Source organism: Cyanistes caeruleus, chromosome 3 (assembly GCF_971803275.1).
Source record: "Cyanistes caeruleus chromosome 3, bCyaCae1.hap1.1, whole genome shotgun sequence".
Classification (NCBI taxonomy): domain Eukaryota; kingdom Metazoa; phylum Chordata; class Aves; order Passeriformes; family Paridae; genus Cyanistes; species Cyanistes caeruleus.
Window position 1 is genome coordinate 32,904,156 of NC_141703.1, and position 15,276 is coordinate 32,919,431.

At 36.5% G+C, this 15,276-nt stretch overlaps 1 protein-coding gene across 6 annotated transcripts in view; it reads right to left on the reverse strand.

Moving 5' to 3' along the window:
* Window positions 1-15,276, reverse strand: part of HERC2 (HECT and RLD domain containing E3 ubiquitin protein ligase 2) — a 102,305-nt gene that overhangs the window by 21,140 nt on the left and 65,889 nt on the right. For all 6 annotated transcript variants that reach the window (XM_086880636.1, XM_086880640.1, XM_086880637.1 and 3 more), the window contains exons 57-75: window positions 14,978-15,089; window positions 14,054-14,135; window positions 13,812-13,955; window positions 13,135-13,225; window positions 11,544-11,721; window positions 11,034-11,115; window positions 10,780-10,951; window positions 8,709-8,853; window positions 7,812-8,037; window positions 6,927-7,098; window positions 6,197-6,383; window positions 5,298-5,438; window positions 4,950-5,141; window positions 3,514-3,667; window positions 2,715-2,822; window positions 1,481-1,612; window positions 837-995; window positions 627-745; window positions 126-251 (exon numbers count right to left, since the gene is read on the reverse strand). In XM_086880636.1, coding sequence (XP_086736762.1) covers window positions 126-251; window positions 627-745; window positions 837-995; window positions 1,481-1,612; window positions 2,715-2,822; window positions 3,514-3,667; window positions 4,950-5,141; window positions 5,298-5,438; window positions 6,197-6,383; window positions 6,927-7,098; window positions 7,812-8,037; window positions 8,709-8,853; window positions 10,780-10,951; window positions 11,034-11,115; window positions 11,544-11,721; window positions 13,135-13,225; window positions 13,812-13,955; window positions 14,054-14,135; window positions 14,978-15,089 — 2,722 coding nt within the window. The remainder of the gene's footprint in view (window positions 1-125; window positions 252-626; window positions 746-836; window positions 996-1,480; window positions 1,613-2,714; window positions 2,823-3,513; window positions 3,668-4,949; window positions 5,142-5,297; window positions 5,439-6,196; window positions 6,384-6,926; window positions 7,099-7,811; window positions 8,038-8,708; window positions 8,854-10,779; window positions 10,952-11,033; window positions 11,116-11,543; window positions 11,722-13,134; window positions 13,226-13,811; window positions 13,956-14,053; window positions 14,136-14,977; window positions 15,090-15,276) is intronic.

Genomic DNA, 15,276 nt, shown 5'->3' on the forward strand with positions numbered 1-15,276 from the left:
TTTTAGAAGCAGTATTCTGATTTTGTCAGTAAACATTACTGCTATAGGACTAAGTGAGCTTAGCATATCTCAAAGAAATCCCAGAAGTATTTTAATGTGTTATTTCACTGATTGTACCTCATTACCTTAAAGAAAGGGCTGTGGAGCAATTGTTTGCCACCTCTCACAATGGGATCTTCATAGTCAAACTGTCGCTGCAAAGCTTCTGGAAGACCTTTAACCAAAGCAGCTAAAGCACTCCCTGTGAAACTCTAGAGACACCACACAACCAGAAAGTTAGTCATGGTGCATGCATTACAGGAGGTGCATTATTTAGACGACTGCGACAAAACACAAATAACTTCCCAAACTACAGCTAGCTGTGCAAAGTACCATTTCGGTCCACTTGTTCAAACGATATTATTTCTACCCCTTTTTGGCAATTCAAAGAGCAGACCTGTTATGTCTTGGAATTAGCCATTTTTCCCTTTCTGAACTGGAGTACCTTTACAGACTTCCGTGCAAGAAGACTATTCATTTGCCCATTTCCTATTTTGCCATGAACACAAAAAAACGTTGTACGTCAAGTCTAGCACTTTAATCTTAACATGAAAAAGGTGAAGAGGAGAGCATCACTGCCTTCTTACCAAAGCTCGTGTTTCTCCTTCATTATCCCCTAGGATCCGGTTGATGTTAATGGACTGGCCAAACTCCGTGGTGAGCAGCTTCCGTAGTCTCTGCAAGGCCCACATTCTGTGGCCAGCAGCTAAGGAAAAAAAAGCATACAAAGAATGTAATTACTTAAAACAATCATTGTAACTTCAAAAAAACAGACCTAATTTTAAGACTATACTCACCTAAGGCACTCAGTTGAGCACAAGCTGCAAGAGAAGCTGCCAAGCGAGGAACTATGCTCCTGTTGGAAGCAAAATTTAAGCGAAAATCCAACAAACACGTAACCAAATCCATTGAGGGACATGAAAGAATGCAACGATCTGAGAGAAGGTCTTTAGGGCCTGCAAGAAACAAAAAGGAACAACAAAAACAATAAAAAGCTGGGGAAGGTTTGTCCTCAGACTGAAGTAAGAACAGAACATTGGCAGGATTTAGTTGACCAAACACAGCACTCTAGAATTCTAATCTGCTTGAGTTATCTATTCTAATTCCCTTTGAAGAGACAGGAAGAAAGATGCATGTTCATAACTTAATTTACATAATTTTAAAACTGATGGTTTTAAAACTAAGGGCATTTCAGATGACCTGTGTCCCAGAAGTATCCTCTCTTCATTGATGAAGAGACATACTAGAGTGAGTACAAAATATTTTTCTCTCTTCTCTATGTACAAGTTCACCTCTCAGGACTTAGTTGAATATGCTTCCTAAGTATGAATCTAAACAAACCATTAAACTTTGGCACATAAATGCCATGCAGTAAGTGCAGTGTAAAAATAAGACAATAAAATCTACTCTTACCCTCCCGTAGATGTCTGTGATACCTTACCTGCAGCTGGCATGATGGGGTAAACTGTAAATCGCCATCCCCATCCATTCACAGACCCATCACTGATGAACTTCCACTTCAACTCATCTCCTGGAATTCGCAATTCACTAGACCAATCTGACCACTCACGACCTTACAGAAGGCAAGACAAACACACTCAGCTATACTGTCTGAGCCAATACACTAGCCACTCATCAGCAGCAATTGGTTAAGTATCATAAACATCACACAAAGGCATTCAAGAAAAAAAGCTATGCAAAATACATGAACATAAATGCACAGATTGTATGTTAAGTCTTAAAAAGCTCAAAACCAAGTCTTAAAAAATTCAATTAGCACTGCTAGCAGATAGCCTAGTACCACAATCAGGAGGCAACTACAAGAGCTTACTAAGATCCTTTGTCCTATTTTCAAATTATCTTTCACATTACAAAAATATATAATAACCTATATATTAAATTAAGCTTTACAGCTTCCAACCAGGAAGCAACCAGAAATATCTCAGTAATGAAGCACCTTTGGGAAAAAATGGGTCAACATGAAAAGCCCACATTGTGACTGCACAGGCAGTAACTACTGAGACCTTTGCACATAATGTAGTGTGTGGGTAAGTTCAAAATAAAATTTGATGAGATTAAAAATATTCCTCCAAAACTTACTACAAATTAATAGTGCTTAAAAATTATATCAGAGAGATCAAGATTAAAGATGTGAAGAACTCATGTAGAGTCACATACAAAGACCAGAGCAGGAAACAGAAAGAATGAGCACCAAGCTACTATTTTGGACATTTGACAGCAGAAGAGCATTTGTCTTGACTGTATGAAAGCTGAAATTTCTCTTACGTACTACCTGAAAAAGAAAAAAGCTAGCAAAGTAAGTATCCTTTTCCAATTTGTTAAAATGCATTGATTATATTTGATTATATAGAAATTCACACATGTTGGCAGGGGTGCTAAACACTAAATTTTACACTCTATCCACTCTTTTGAAGAACTTGACAACCGAACATGCACCTCCCAGAGATTCTCTATATCCAAAGACATAAGATCAATCTTTGTGCCTAGATCCTACAAACTTTTTAGTTAAAAAGACATTATCAATTTACACAAGTTTTCTGCTCTTTTACTGGCACAACCCTAACAAGAAGTCAGTCAGAGGCAGTGGCACATTTCCTTCAGCATTTAGGAGTGAATCACACAGGACACTTTTGGAAAGCACTCATTCTCCTCACCTGATCGGACGGACACAATCCTGTTGACGCCATCCATTATGGTAAGCGGATCGTGGCGCCGCTCCGTGGAACACTGGCGGTCAAACTCTACCCTCAATCCCTCAGCACCTAAACAGCAACAAAGAGCAATCAGTATCACAGACAAATGCAGCAGTTTAGAAATTCACATGAAATCAAACATGGTTGTTTGGAAGCCATAGCGCCTATTGATAAAAATAACTTCTTTTGATTTAATGACATTATTTGCCTGTAATCTCTTCTCATTGCAAGGCTTAAATCACAGCAAGCTTGTGTAGGTAGGGGCTAGCAGACAAAAGATCATACCAGAACATTCAAAACTGAAGTAGCAAAAGACAAAAATTGTCTATTTACACTTAAGGCAGATGGCTCCTTGTTGTTTGTAACTTTTGTTAAGTACTAGGTAAATTACTGAAGGAAGCACTAAATGAAAAGACAGCACTAAAACAAACTTTAGTTTCCCTTGCTCAAACTAGAAGATGAGTTTTCAATTGCTAAACCTGAAATAGTCCTTCTCAACTTCATAACTGAATGGAGCACAGCAATGACAGGCAACTGAAATCACACCCAGTGAACCCAGAAATGCACATAGTATAGAATCGAGATTTTCATCAGTGTGTAAGAAATCAGCTTCAAGAAATACTTTTTTTATAGCAACAGGACACATAACATGGCTTTAAAAGTTCACTACATGTTTTTGTAAGCTAAAGAATAATTAATTTAATGCAGACAGGCTTAAAAATAATTGACTCCTGGCAACATAACTCTAAGAATTTCGTACCTGGTATTTTAACTGTGCCACTAGAAGATGTATCATCAGTATATGGATGGCTGCTCTCTACCACAACTGGTTGTGAAGAGAGGCGACCACTTTGTGAATCAGTTGCTACATCTTCTAGCTCTGTAACACAAAGCTCCAACAACATATCAGCAACCTAAGAAAAGAAAACAAACAAAACACTCTACAAACTGTATGTTTGATTAACACAAGAAATCTACATAAATTACCATTCTTCCCAAATTTAAAGTAAGCAACTTGTTTTTGGAAATCTGATTCATAAGCCATCATATTAACTCAAAAATACTCTTTTTGGTAGTGTTAGAGCTAGAAAAAATCCTAAAACTAAAAGCCAAAAAACTTCAGTTTTCAGTAAGTAAATGACAACATAAATAATTGTTTTCCCTTAAAAAAAAAGCAAACTATTAAATATAAGCTATAGAGCATATACCAGCTTAGAAAAGTATAAATATATTAACCAGTATGTAATACTGCAAAATGCTGTTTAGGGAAAAAAATGCAAGAAGTACTGATTTTAAAAGAGTTTCTAATAAAAATTATAGATCCAAAACACAAAAACCCCACACAAACCCAAAGCTGTTCAGTTATTCATTATTAATGATAAAAAAACCCAGAGTTAATGTGTAAGTGAACATATAGCATGTATGTAATTTTACTGGGAAAACTCAAGCCCAACATAAATATACACAGCTAATCACCACAAATTGGGCAGGAGGAGTAACACTTCTAGAAATCTTAAAAAAACGTACTGTTACTCATTAGAAAAATCACTAGTTGAAAGGTAAAGCTACAAGAAATATTAAACAGCTTTTAATTCATTACTGTACATATATTCTATAAATAATTTATGATTTATTACATTCTGTCAGCTATGCAAAAAAAAACCCCACACCCCACATTGTAAAAAGTTAAGAGCTTCAATGCATGAAATGTAAATATTAGCAGTTCAGAAGAATTATTGTATGGTTAACAATACAATATACTAACAGCATTTTTAGCTAGCAATAACGACTGCATCAATTTGAAAAATAAACTCAGATGCAAAAAAAAAAACCACCATGGAAGTTTTTAAACTAACATTCTAGAGACTGAGTAAATAGAGCTTGGTTAATTCAGTTGCATTCCAATACCCACTGATATTTGGTCAATACACAAAAACATTCTATCTTAATGTCTAATTGCAGCATGAAAAATGGAGAAATTAGTCTGTTACTGTGTGACATCTGCAACACACACACATATTCATGTAATATTTCCATTGAAATGGTTAAAGCTCACATGCATTTGAGTTCAACTCAAATTTTCATGTGTAAGAAGTTTCTCAGGATGCTGAACTGCACTTCCAATACAAGAAAATATTCCAGCAAGCTAGTAATAAAAAAGGAAACAGTTAAAATGCAACAGAAACAAAACCTGACCTGTGGGTAAGCCGTGCCCATGCCAGACAGCACGGCTGAGAGAACATCTCTTCCCTTTTCACCCGCTCGGTTGGACACCGCAAGCTTTAACAGGTCAACCATGACTCGCGTGTCATCTGGTACCAGGAGACTTGTGAACTCATCCAAGTACTGCGGTTCTGGGCCAGATACCTTACTCTGGCTTTCTACATCCTACAAAACAAACAACAAACATCCCTCTGTCTTTGGGCAGATGTTTAAAAATGCAGTCATTTACAGAATAACTTTTAAAGCACAAAGAAACAGAAAAGCTGCTTGATAAAAGCACAGTGAGGAATTAAGTTTTGAGAAGAGAATTGACAACATTACTTCTTTGGTTTTTGTCATAGTTTCTGCAATAATACTGGCAGCTCCAGGATCATCTGTGACTGGAATGAAAGGACGGGAAGAGGCAGCAGCAGCTGAGGGAGTCACAGCAGATGGTGTCACAGCATCTTCGGAAGGAACAACCTAACCAAAACAAATAATAACTAATGAAATCTTCAACAAGACACTGTAAAACCTTTAAGACTTAACTGTTTATTAGAAGGGTTAGTGCTCAAAGACAGCAGCAATTTAAAAACAGCCCTAAATTCAAAACCAACAGATTCACTGCCTTTATTTTTAGCTTCTATTTTATGTTCCCAGTGTGGGTAAAACAACAAACACTCCCCTCAGTGCCAGCTGCTACAAAAACAAAAAAGAATAAAACATCTGCCTGTAGAAAAGTCTACAAAAGCAAGAAGGCAAGCCCTGCCAATACATAAGAAGTTCACTGTTTATAAATGCAAAAGACCTCTTCAGTAGCAAGCCTTTTCTTTCTTCTGCTTTTGTTAGCAGTTGGGAATCAACATAGTAGAATTTCATTCAAGGCCTCATGTCAACATTAGTTGATCCAAGTTTACACTAAATTTCCTTAAACAATGGTCAAATATTCTGCTATTCTTGACTTTCTTTTAATATCACTCCTGTAAGATGAATTCAATATCTCTAAAATATTGCTAGAAATCATCATGATTGCATTTAAATGACACAATGCTTTCTGAAAGTTCAAAACTGATCTTACACTAAAATTTTAGTTTTTTCAAATCTGACATGTGCAGAGAACCTAGTACTGAAATTAGAGCATGAAGGAATTTTTTATTCTCTGCTACTGTCAGACTAGTTGAGATATTTATCAGCCTTACAGTTAAAAACTAATGAAAAAAAAAAATAATGTGACACTTTACCTCCCCTCTCCTGTCCTGCCAAGGGTTTGGACTCAGCCTCTCCTCAATATCTCCTACAAGCACACACTCATCTCCATTTGCAGGGCTTCCTGCAGAAGTGGCATCTGCTGGGGGGGCTGGCGATGAAGAGGGGCATTCTACTGGTGCAATCATACTTGCAGGCATCAATGCTCCAACAACTGCGTCCCTGAAATCATTTAGGATGGATTAACATAAACCTAATTATACACCCTTGTTGAACTTGAAAAATTTTACTAGCTTGTCTTAACAAAATAAGGTAAGCTTCCAAGCTCTAGAATTTAAACAGTAGTCCATTGTTATTCTTCTCTGGGCCTGAAGCTTCAGTATTTAACATGAGTTCCTCTGTATAAATTTTAGCACGAATACTCTGTTCTCTATTAACAATGACAGCACTGCAAAGTTTTATTGTTATTCCCACTCTGCCCTCTACTGCTTCCTCTGTACCACCCATCATGATTTACTTACACGGCTTGTACACTATTTACTTGAGCATTTCTGCATGAATGATTTTTTACCCAGACAATGGAAACTTCTGTAAACCTAAGAGCAAAGCTAACATCGACATCAAAAGAAAATTTAAATGAAGCTTAGGCCTATCCTGAGGAGATCAAACTTGATGAAACAATTTATACCTGACTCAACAGTCCCTAATAGATGGTAAGCTATGTCATCTTTTGCTCTGCAACAGAAAGAATGTTCCCATGCCTACCTGGCATACATGATTTGTAGTGCAATCAGTATGTGAGACAATGCCTGCTGTTTGGCAACATTCCCATCAAGTGACAGGAGAATCTTAGCAAGGGAAGGGCGATTCGGCTTGGAACTGTTTGCCCCACTGATTTTGTTACTGGCAGCAGAAGAATCTGCATCTGAAGGAACACCTAAAAAGAGGCAGGGGGAAAGAGAAGGTAAGCACTTTTTAATGGCATAATACATAAAAGGAAATGGTTTATCCAACCTCTTGTTAAATCAGAAGAGATGACTTGAACTAACTCTACAGGAGATTTTTAAACTGCAGTGCCTACACTTGTAATATTAAAGTTAATACTGAAGCTTTTCAACAAGGGCTTTCATAAAATTGTATTTGATCTTGTTACTTATGAGGATTAAGGTAATACAGATAAAAATATTTTAGTGATCAGCACCTATAACAAGTTTTACTTACACAAACATTCTGAAATAGCAAGAATATCCATTAGGTACAAGTTGCCTTGCTCATGAAAGCTTAATTAGCAAGATGTTAGATGCTTTTATATTCAACACAAAACACTGCTGCTTTGATTCCCTAATTCTTAAGTCACCTACATTAGAAACAAGAGGAAATGTGTAAGAAGATCACTATTAGCGTAGCATTCATCTATCATTACCTCCATAAAGAGTAACTCATTGGGGTGTTTGAGAATGCATGTTGCACTTTTAATTTAAAAGTTCCACTTCCAGGAAGAGTTTTACCAGAGGTGTATTTTGCTGTTTTGTGATTTATTTTTTTTTAAACCATTTTCTTTTGCACTCTTCTATCACCTATTGAATCCCACACAAAACAGACACTCCAATGACAGTTAAGGAAGACAAGTTTAAGGCAGCAAATACCAACCAAGATAAGAAGCACCTAAAGGGTCCCTCGCTGTCTGGAAAAGGACTGGCTCATGAACAGATGGTGTAGCTACATCCACGGTTGTCCATGCCACACTGTGGGAAGACCCACAAGCAACCCGAGTGATTTTCTGGCCTTCCAAGCCCTGGACAAGAGTGGGTTTTCTATTGACTGTAGTAGTTCCATTGCCTTGTTGCCCATGGTCATTGTCACCCCAAGCATAAACCTGCCAGAGAAAATTTCCACCAATTACTCAGCTCCACTGCTTATCTCCTTTCAATGCTTTCTTAAAAATTCCTAAAAAAAAAGTTTGCTAGTAATCTAGAACACTTTAGACAATCTATTGTCAAGACATTCCCCACACCCCCCATTAAATAATGCAGGCATTATCATACATTAAAAGAAGAAAAAACAATCAAAGCAGCACTTTATCAGATGGTTCATAAATTATTACTGAATCATAATTGATCAGTTGATTCACAAGTCACACAATGTTCATAGTAAGTTAGAAGAATCAATTGCTTAGTAATTACACTGCAGATCTGAAGCATTATTATAAAGCTGAAAAATCTCTCAAGAATACTATGACTGCTGCTGTATTTCCAGAGTAAGAAGCAGAAAGCTGATGATTAGCAAATACAAGGAAAACGCTACAAAAGTTACTACGACAAAAATATTTCAGCTCCAATACTAATAGTTTAAATTACTTAAATTTATTCAGGACTTTTAAAAGTAAATAAAACTAGAAATTTTTATTTCATTTAATCAGCACCTATACTGTTATACATAACTGTATAACTGTTACACATACTGTTATACCAGTAATTATATATAATAAACAGTTTATTCCTTTCTGCATCAAGGAAAGAGGGGAAAGGAAGGTGATGCACAACATACCTGCCCAGTGTCAGTCACTGCCAGACAGTGGAGTGCTCCCACAGCCACGTGCACAATCTTTTTGCCCCTCAGTCCTTCCACAACCTGTGGCTTTCGTACATGCACATCTGTGCCATGGCCTAGCCTGAAGTAGTCACCCTTACCCCTGCAACAGACAGTAAATGTGACATTCAGAACAGCAGGACTGTTTACACACTCCTCCTCCATGCAGGTTCCCATCTGAATATACTCCATTCATCCCTGCCTCAAACACACACACCAACTAGCAAATGCTTCCAAACTGAATCCCAAGAATCCCTCATAAAAATGAGGATAACTGCAGTTCTATTACACTGTAGCTTTTCACATCAATACAGAAGAGCATGACTACGATTATTTTTTAAATGCAAAGCAACTGGCATTACATTTCATTTCCTCTGCTGCAGAAACACTGCAATTATAAACACAAAATTAATGTCATTTGATGAGACTTGGTCATATTTAACTACAGAAGATAAACTTAACAACAACAGAACCTTTAACCTAGGTCTGCTTCTACAGAAAAAATACATAGGGAACTAAAAATGCTTTCAGAATTTATTTTTTTCACATTGCTGGAAGCCTCAATATAGATTCTCAAGTCTCCAGAATTTAAATTCTTCCAAAATTGTTATACAAAAACTGCACTAAAAAGAATAGCATACACAAAAGTAATGTAAACACCTTAAAATGCCTCTACCAAGAATATTAATAAAGAAGAAAAAAACCCTGATATTTTTTCCACTATGTTTTTAGTAACCACTCACTCAGTTCTTTTGCTCCCCACCAATTTTTCTGAAGAAAGGTTATATCATGCTGGAGAGAAACAAGATCTAGAGTATCATTATCTACCCAAAGTTATAACACTGAAGTGATGACATTTTTCCTCAAACTATTACAAATTTAAGAAGAATAGAAGTTCAAAAGCAATTCAGCCATCCCCAGTAGAAACAGACCCAAAAATCTCCTTTTAGACCTGTAATGTCATGAAATAGATGTAGATTTTTGACTAGATCTAACAGTGTTAAGAAAAACTAGGGCAAGGAAGGAACGAACAAGAATTTTGACATAAGTTCTTAATTTTAAAAATAGACTGTCAAATAATCTTCCCTCTTGTTCCTTTTGTCACTACAAAAAAAATAAATTTGGAGGTAGAGAAAGAAAGAAATACAGTTTCCAATGGCTACTCTGAAAAACAACTCTGTGAAAAACTTCTCTCCCCTTTAACAACAGTAGTAACCTATAAAAATCTAAAGTTTCGAGGATTTGTCTTCATGTTATTCAGCAACTGATGACAACACAACAAAAATGATTGGTTTAAGTCTACTTAGTTTTGATATACATCAAATAGGTCACAGTCTTTTCACACAAGAATGGGGTAAGACCTTGATCTGATTAGTGCTCTGAAGTTGACCTGCCATGCAGTAAGCTCTCAGATTTTACAAAAAGGTTTATTCAAAAAGCCAGATCTGTGTTCAAAACAAAGCAGAAGCAAGTAGGAAAACAGGAGAAAAATAAAACCATATCTGAGTAGCTCTCAGTGATCATCTCATACCAATTCTTGCTCCAAGGCATCATTACTGACAACTCAGTGGCCTTCTGAGCAGCAACAAGCTGTTGTTGTGTTCCTGTGTTCCCAAGGAAGTTCTTCCCATCTGCTCTGAATTTCAGCTTACTTCCTTTACCCTCCTGCATCCTTACTCTCTCAAGTCTCTGCTTTAACTGTTGGCTTCATACTCCAAGCTATGGCTCTCAAGTTTTTCTTCTTTCATCTCCACTCTTAACATTCCTTTACATGTCCTCATGGTGACCAAGAGAAGGAATGATCTTCCCTTTCTGCCACTAGTTCAGTCAGAGCCAGGCATTCTAACAGAGTACAGCAAACAAGAAAGCATACTAGGAGACACAAAGCGATTGAATGGATACAGCTCACCTGGAAGAGCTGCCGGTTTAAAAGACAAAGCACACAGATAAGGCATAAATGGAGTAAAAAATTATTAAATACAGCACAGAGCAACTGATTTGTTAATACCTCCTGTCAAATGTAACATACCATGTCCATACCACTCCTGACTTGGTCAGTGCCAACGAGAACTGTGCACCACACTCAATCTGACAAACACCTTGGCCATTCAGTCTTTCAATGTTCTGAGGAATGTTGCATCCTTCACTTCCTCCTCGGCCCAGCTTTCCAAAATCACCATCACCCCAAGAAAACACCAAACCTAACAAACATCAAATTGCAGGTCAAACAATGATCACAGTAATCCCATGTGCTAGAAAGCTTCTGAAACAAGATACTCCTACCTTCATCCGTCAAAGCAAGAGTCTGAGCATCTCTGCTTCCACACGCAACCTGAATGACCCGGTGGCCAAGGAGCACTTTAACCTACAAAACAGAAGGAGTAAGAAAAAATTTTTCAAAGAAGTTATGTTCTAAAACCTTACACACATTTCCAAGGTCTTATGACCCATCTCGGTCACTGTGCCCAGCCTGAGCAAAGAACTATCCAGTGATGCTCAGAATCCAACATTGCTACATGGTAGCTGCCAGCTGTGTATCAAAGTGGATGCAGGACATGAATGCTGAAAGCACCACTTGCCATTTTCCATCATTCCCAAGAAAGAGAATGGATCTTTTTGGCCTTTCTGAAACAGCTTTACTTTCACTAGAGGTATGGGTACCAAAACCTAATTTAGATAGCTCCAAAACAATGTCCTCATATTGTCTTCATGTTTTTGTTACTTTAGCTTCATGCTGCTGTCTTTTGCTAAACATGTTTGCATTTCATCAGAAACAAGAAACATAGATTTTACCATCTTAGGCTTGAGCTGTGTGGTATTATCTCCGTGTCCTAGTCTTCCATATTCTCCAAGACCCCAGGTATACAGTTCACCACTAGAGGTAATAGCAGCACTGTGGGAACTGCCACAGGCAATATCACGGATGCGTTTGGTTTTCAACGCTTCTATCAGCCTGGGTTTATCACAGTTCCTGCAGAAAGTGAACAACAAATCCACTGTGTTAATCAAAAAACAGCCACACAATATACCCCAGCTGTTGCAATATAGATTGTGCAATAACTAACAGTAATCTCAAGACAAGGTAATATGCAACACTGATTCCAAGATGCATTCTTTAGCAGCATCATAAATCCAAAGTTTACACTGGTTTAATGTACTTCAAAGTTTATTTAAAGAATATTTTATGTGTATATTGCCAAACTTAGGTAAGAAATTCAAAATGCCAAAGTGATGAATTCATTAAACAGCACATAATAGAAAGTGAAAACCAATTTCCTGTCACTGCCCAAAGTTGAGGGATTTATTAGCAGTGGACACACAGTAAGATTAAGATATGACACTCCCATCCCAACTCTGTTCTTCATGATAGATAAATCAAAAGTAGAATTTACTGTTAAGACTTCTATGTGAGTACTGTTAACATTTATTCATCATGTGGATACAGTGTTCCCTTAATTCCAAAAAAGATTCAACTCAAGATTTTCTAATATTGGCTGTACCAGAACCACAAACAAGATTCCTTAAAATTATGCATGCCTCTGGAAATACTGCTACTGTGAAATGCCCAGGAGTTCCAAATCTCACTTCCAGTAAAACTACATAAAACAAGAGGCAGTTGAGCAATAAACAGCCATACTACTCTAATCTGGACTTCCCTTTTCATTAGTCTGACCCAGACTTATAAACATTTATTTTCTGTAACGTAATAACCATCTGATTTTAATTTTGTATGTATTATGGCCAGGTCCTCAAAATATATCAAAATGACAAAAGTATTTACCCATGGGCTTTGTATATCAGGGTTTTTTCTTTAAAAATACTGTTCTGTGGGTACATGCAAAGTAAATATGAGAAAATTCAATTTTTTCTCAAAGCTGTCATGTGGAAGATTAAACTCTGTATTACTAAAAAGTGGAAGAAGTTTATTTCTGGTTAACAAGTATGTGAACTGAAGTCTGAAGAAAAGGGCTATAAAATGACAGCTTAAATGATGAACTGTTACACTGTTTAGCTCAGGAATATAAAATTGCTATGGTTTTACTCCTCAAGGCACCTCGGAAAACCATACCTTATAGAAGTAACCAAAAACTGCATGTCCAAAAATACATAATTTCATCAGGAAATTTGAAAATACTAATTAAGACTTTATCCATCTTTCCAAGTATTATATTAATTGAATGCCTCCTCTCTAAATGGCTGAAGCCTGCTACAAATGCTGCACCATCAATTGGCACATACTGTGGGAAAAAAAAGTCTTCTTAAAACACTTTTTTTTATTCCTACTGTATGAAAAATACTGTTGTTGTCAATAGTCGTGGTCAGCTGTGCTGTAACATTCAATACAAATCTCTTACTGAAATATAGACAAATTTGGTATCCTTACATTCGACTGAAGTGACCAAGTTTTCCATCATCTCCTTCACCCCATGAAAACACCTTTCCATCAACAGTTAATGCCATAGCATGCCGGCCACCTAAAATTGCAAACACAAATTTACATTTTTGAGCTTTCAAGCAAAGCAGGCAGCAGGTCTTAGCAACAATTTGACTTTACTGCTCTTCTACAATACAACTGTATGAGCCTTTCAGCTCCGCAGACATTACTTATATTCTCTGGAGCTTTTATGTGATTTAACTTAAAATAAAAAACTTTTGTGAGAGTAGGTGTTCTGGCACATTAAAAAAACAAAAACCCCACCAAACAAATAATCACTCAATTTTCTATTTTCAGAGCTGCAAGAAAAAATAATGAGAAAAACAAACCCACCATATGGAAATATTAAAAATGAAAACACTTTCTTTCAATCAAATGGAAACACCAAAGTTACCTTCCAGCAGATAAGAAAACTTGTATGGTCTAAATTCACCAATTTTAATAACAGAACCATTAGATTTAATCTGACATTGTATACAACAGACAGAATTCAATAACCTGTACTTCTTTTAGAAACAAGAATCTGATATGCTAGGGCTTCACAGCACCCAAGAAAACTGCAAAGCAACTATTTTCAGGCTTAATATGTTAGGTTTAATGTATATAAGGACAGCAATAGTCAGTACCTGAGTGAACAGCCACTTTCTTTACCACATAGTTGCTGAGAGCTGTAATCTGGCGGGGAATTGGCACAGTTCCACTAGATATTCCTAAACCCAGCCTTCCATTTGTGGCTTCTCCACAGGCATACACTTTACCCTCTACAGTCACTAAAAGGATGAAAAAAGTTTGAAACAGCATTAGTGTTTCACAATTCAGAATCTGTTTCTACCCTTAAATAATTATATTTATTTTAAACTTATGTTACCTGCAAAAAGGCTTTTGGATCCTCCAGCTACTTGCACAACATTCAAGGCAGACAGGGTTTCAGAAAAGGAAGGGACTTTTATCTAGGGCAGACAGGAAATAAAAATCATTACAATTCACTTTAATGTTTCACACTCTAAAAATAAGAGCTCTTAAGTGATAAATCAGCTGATCTAACAGGTACTTTCAGATGATTCACACATGCCAATTAATATTACACCAGGCAAAAGACAAAAACCAATTAAAAAAATTTAATACTGAAACTACGATGAATATAAAACCTGAGAAAAAACAAAAGGCAATATAAACAAGGACTTCCTTTTAGTCAAGTTTTCTTGAGAAAACTGAAGAATACAGGAAAGATTAGCTGTTTGATTCTGCAAAGGTACTCCATGGATATAGTACCATGCTTTCAGAACACCAATTAAAGAAATTCTCTCAACATAATTTTCAGATTAAAGAATGGTATTTTAAATTCATTAAGCATTTGTAATGTATCTCATCTTATATTAAAATTATATGTAAATGACTGCACACTGGGCTGAAATTCCTACAGTACAATTGCCAGGTACAACACAAAGTTCACCAATAGTTATTTTATGCATGCAAATTCAACAGGAACAGAATATGTAGTGTCACACATTTTTTAAACAATTAGCTCATTATCATCTAAAATAAATGACTGAGTGGCTGCTAAAAATCAAGTCAGATTTCAGAGTAACAACCAAAATGCAAATTTTCTCCAGTTTTCCACCCAGCAGACATCTACTTGCCTTAACACTAAAAAGCCACCAAAACCTACTTTTTGTGGCTTTCAGTAATAAACTGTAAAATTCTGATTAAGTCTGAATTAATTTTAAGTTGTGTAACTCATACATTTTTTTTCACTGTTTCTCTTTTGTACTTAAGTGTAAAAACAACATACCTTGGAACCTTTTAGCCCTCCCAATTGGTCTTTGTCATTCAGTCCCCAAACAAAAACTTTGGTTCTTATCGTAGCTGCTGATTCAAGTCCAGCTGCCTTCTTTCTAACAAGACTGAACAAAGTGAGAAAAGAAAACACAGTCAGCTGGGCAAACAGCATGCTGTAGCATAGGTACCTTTTTACTGTATTTACTGATTTTAACAGTCTGGAACAGTTTCAGGACTCAAACAACAGTACCACATTTGAAAGAAAAACCCAAACAAACAACAAAAAACCAAGCCACATGACATGTATCAAAT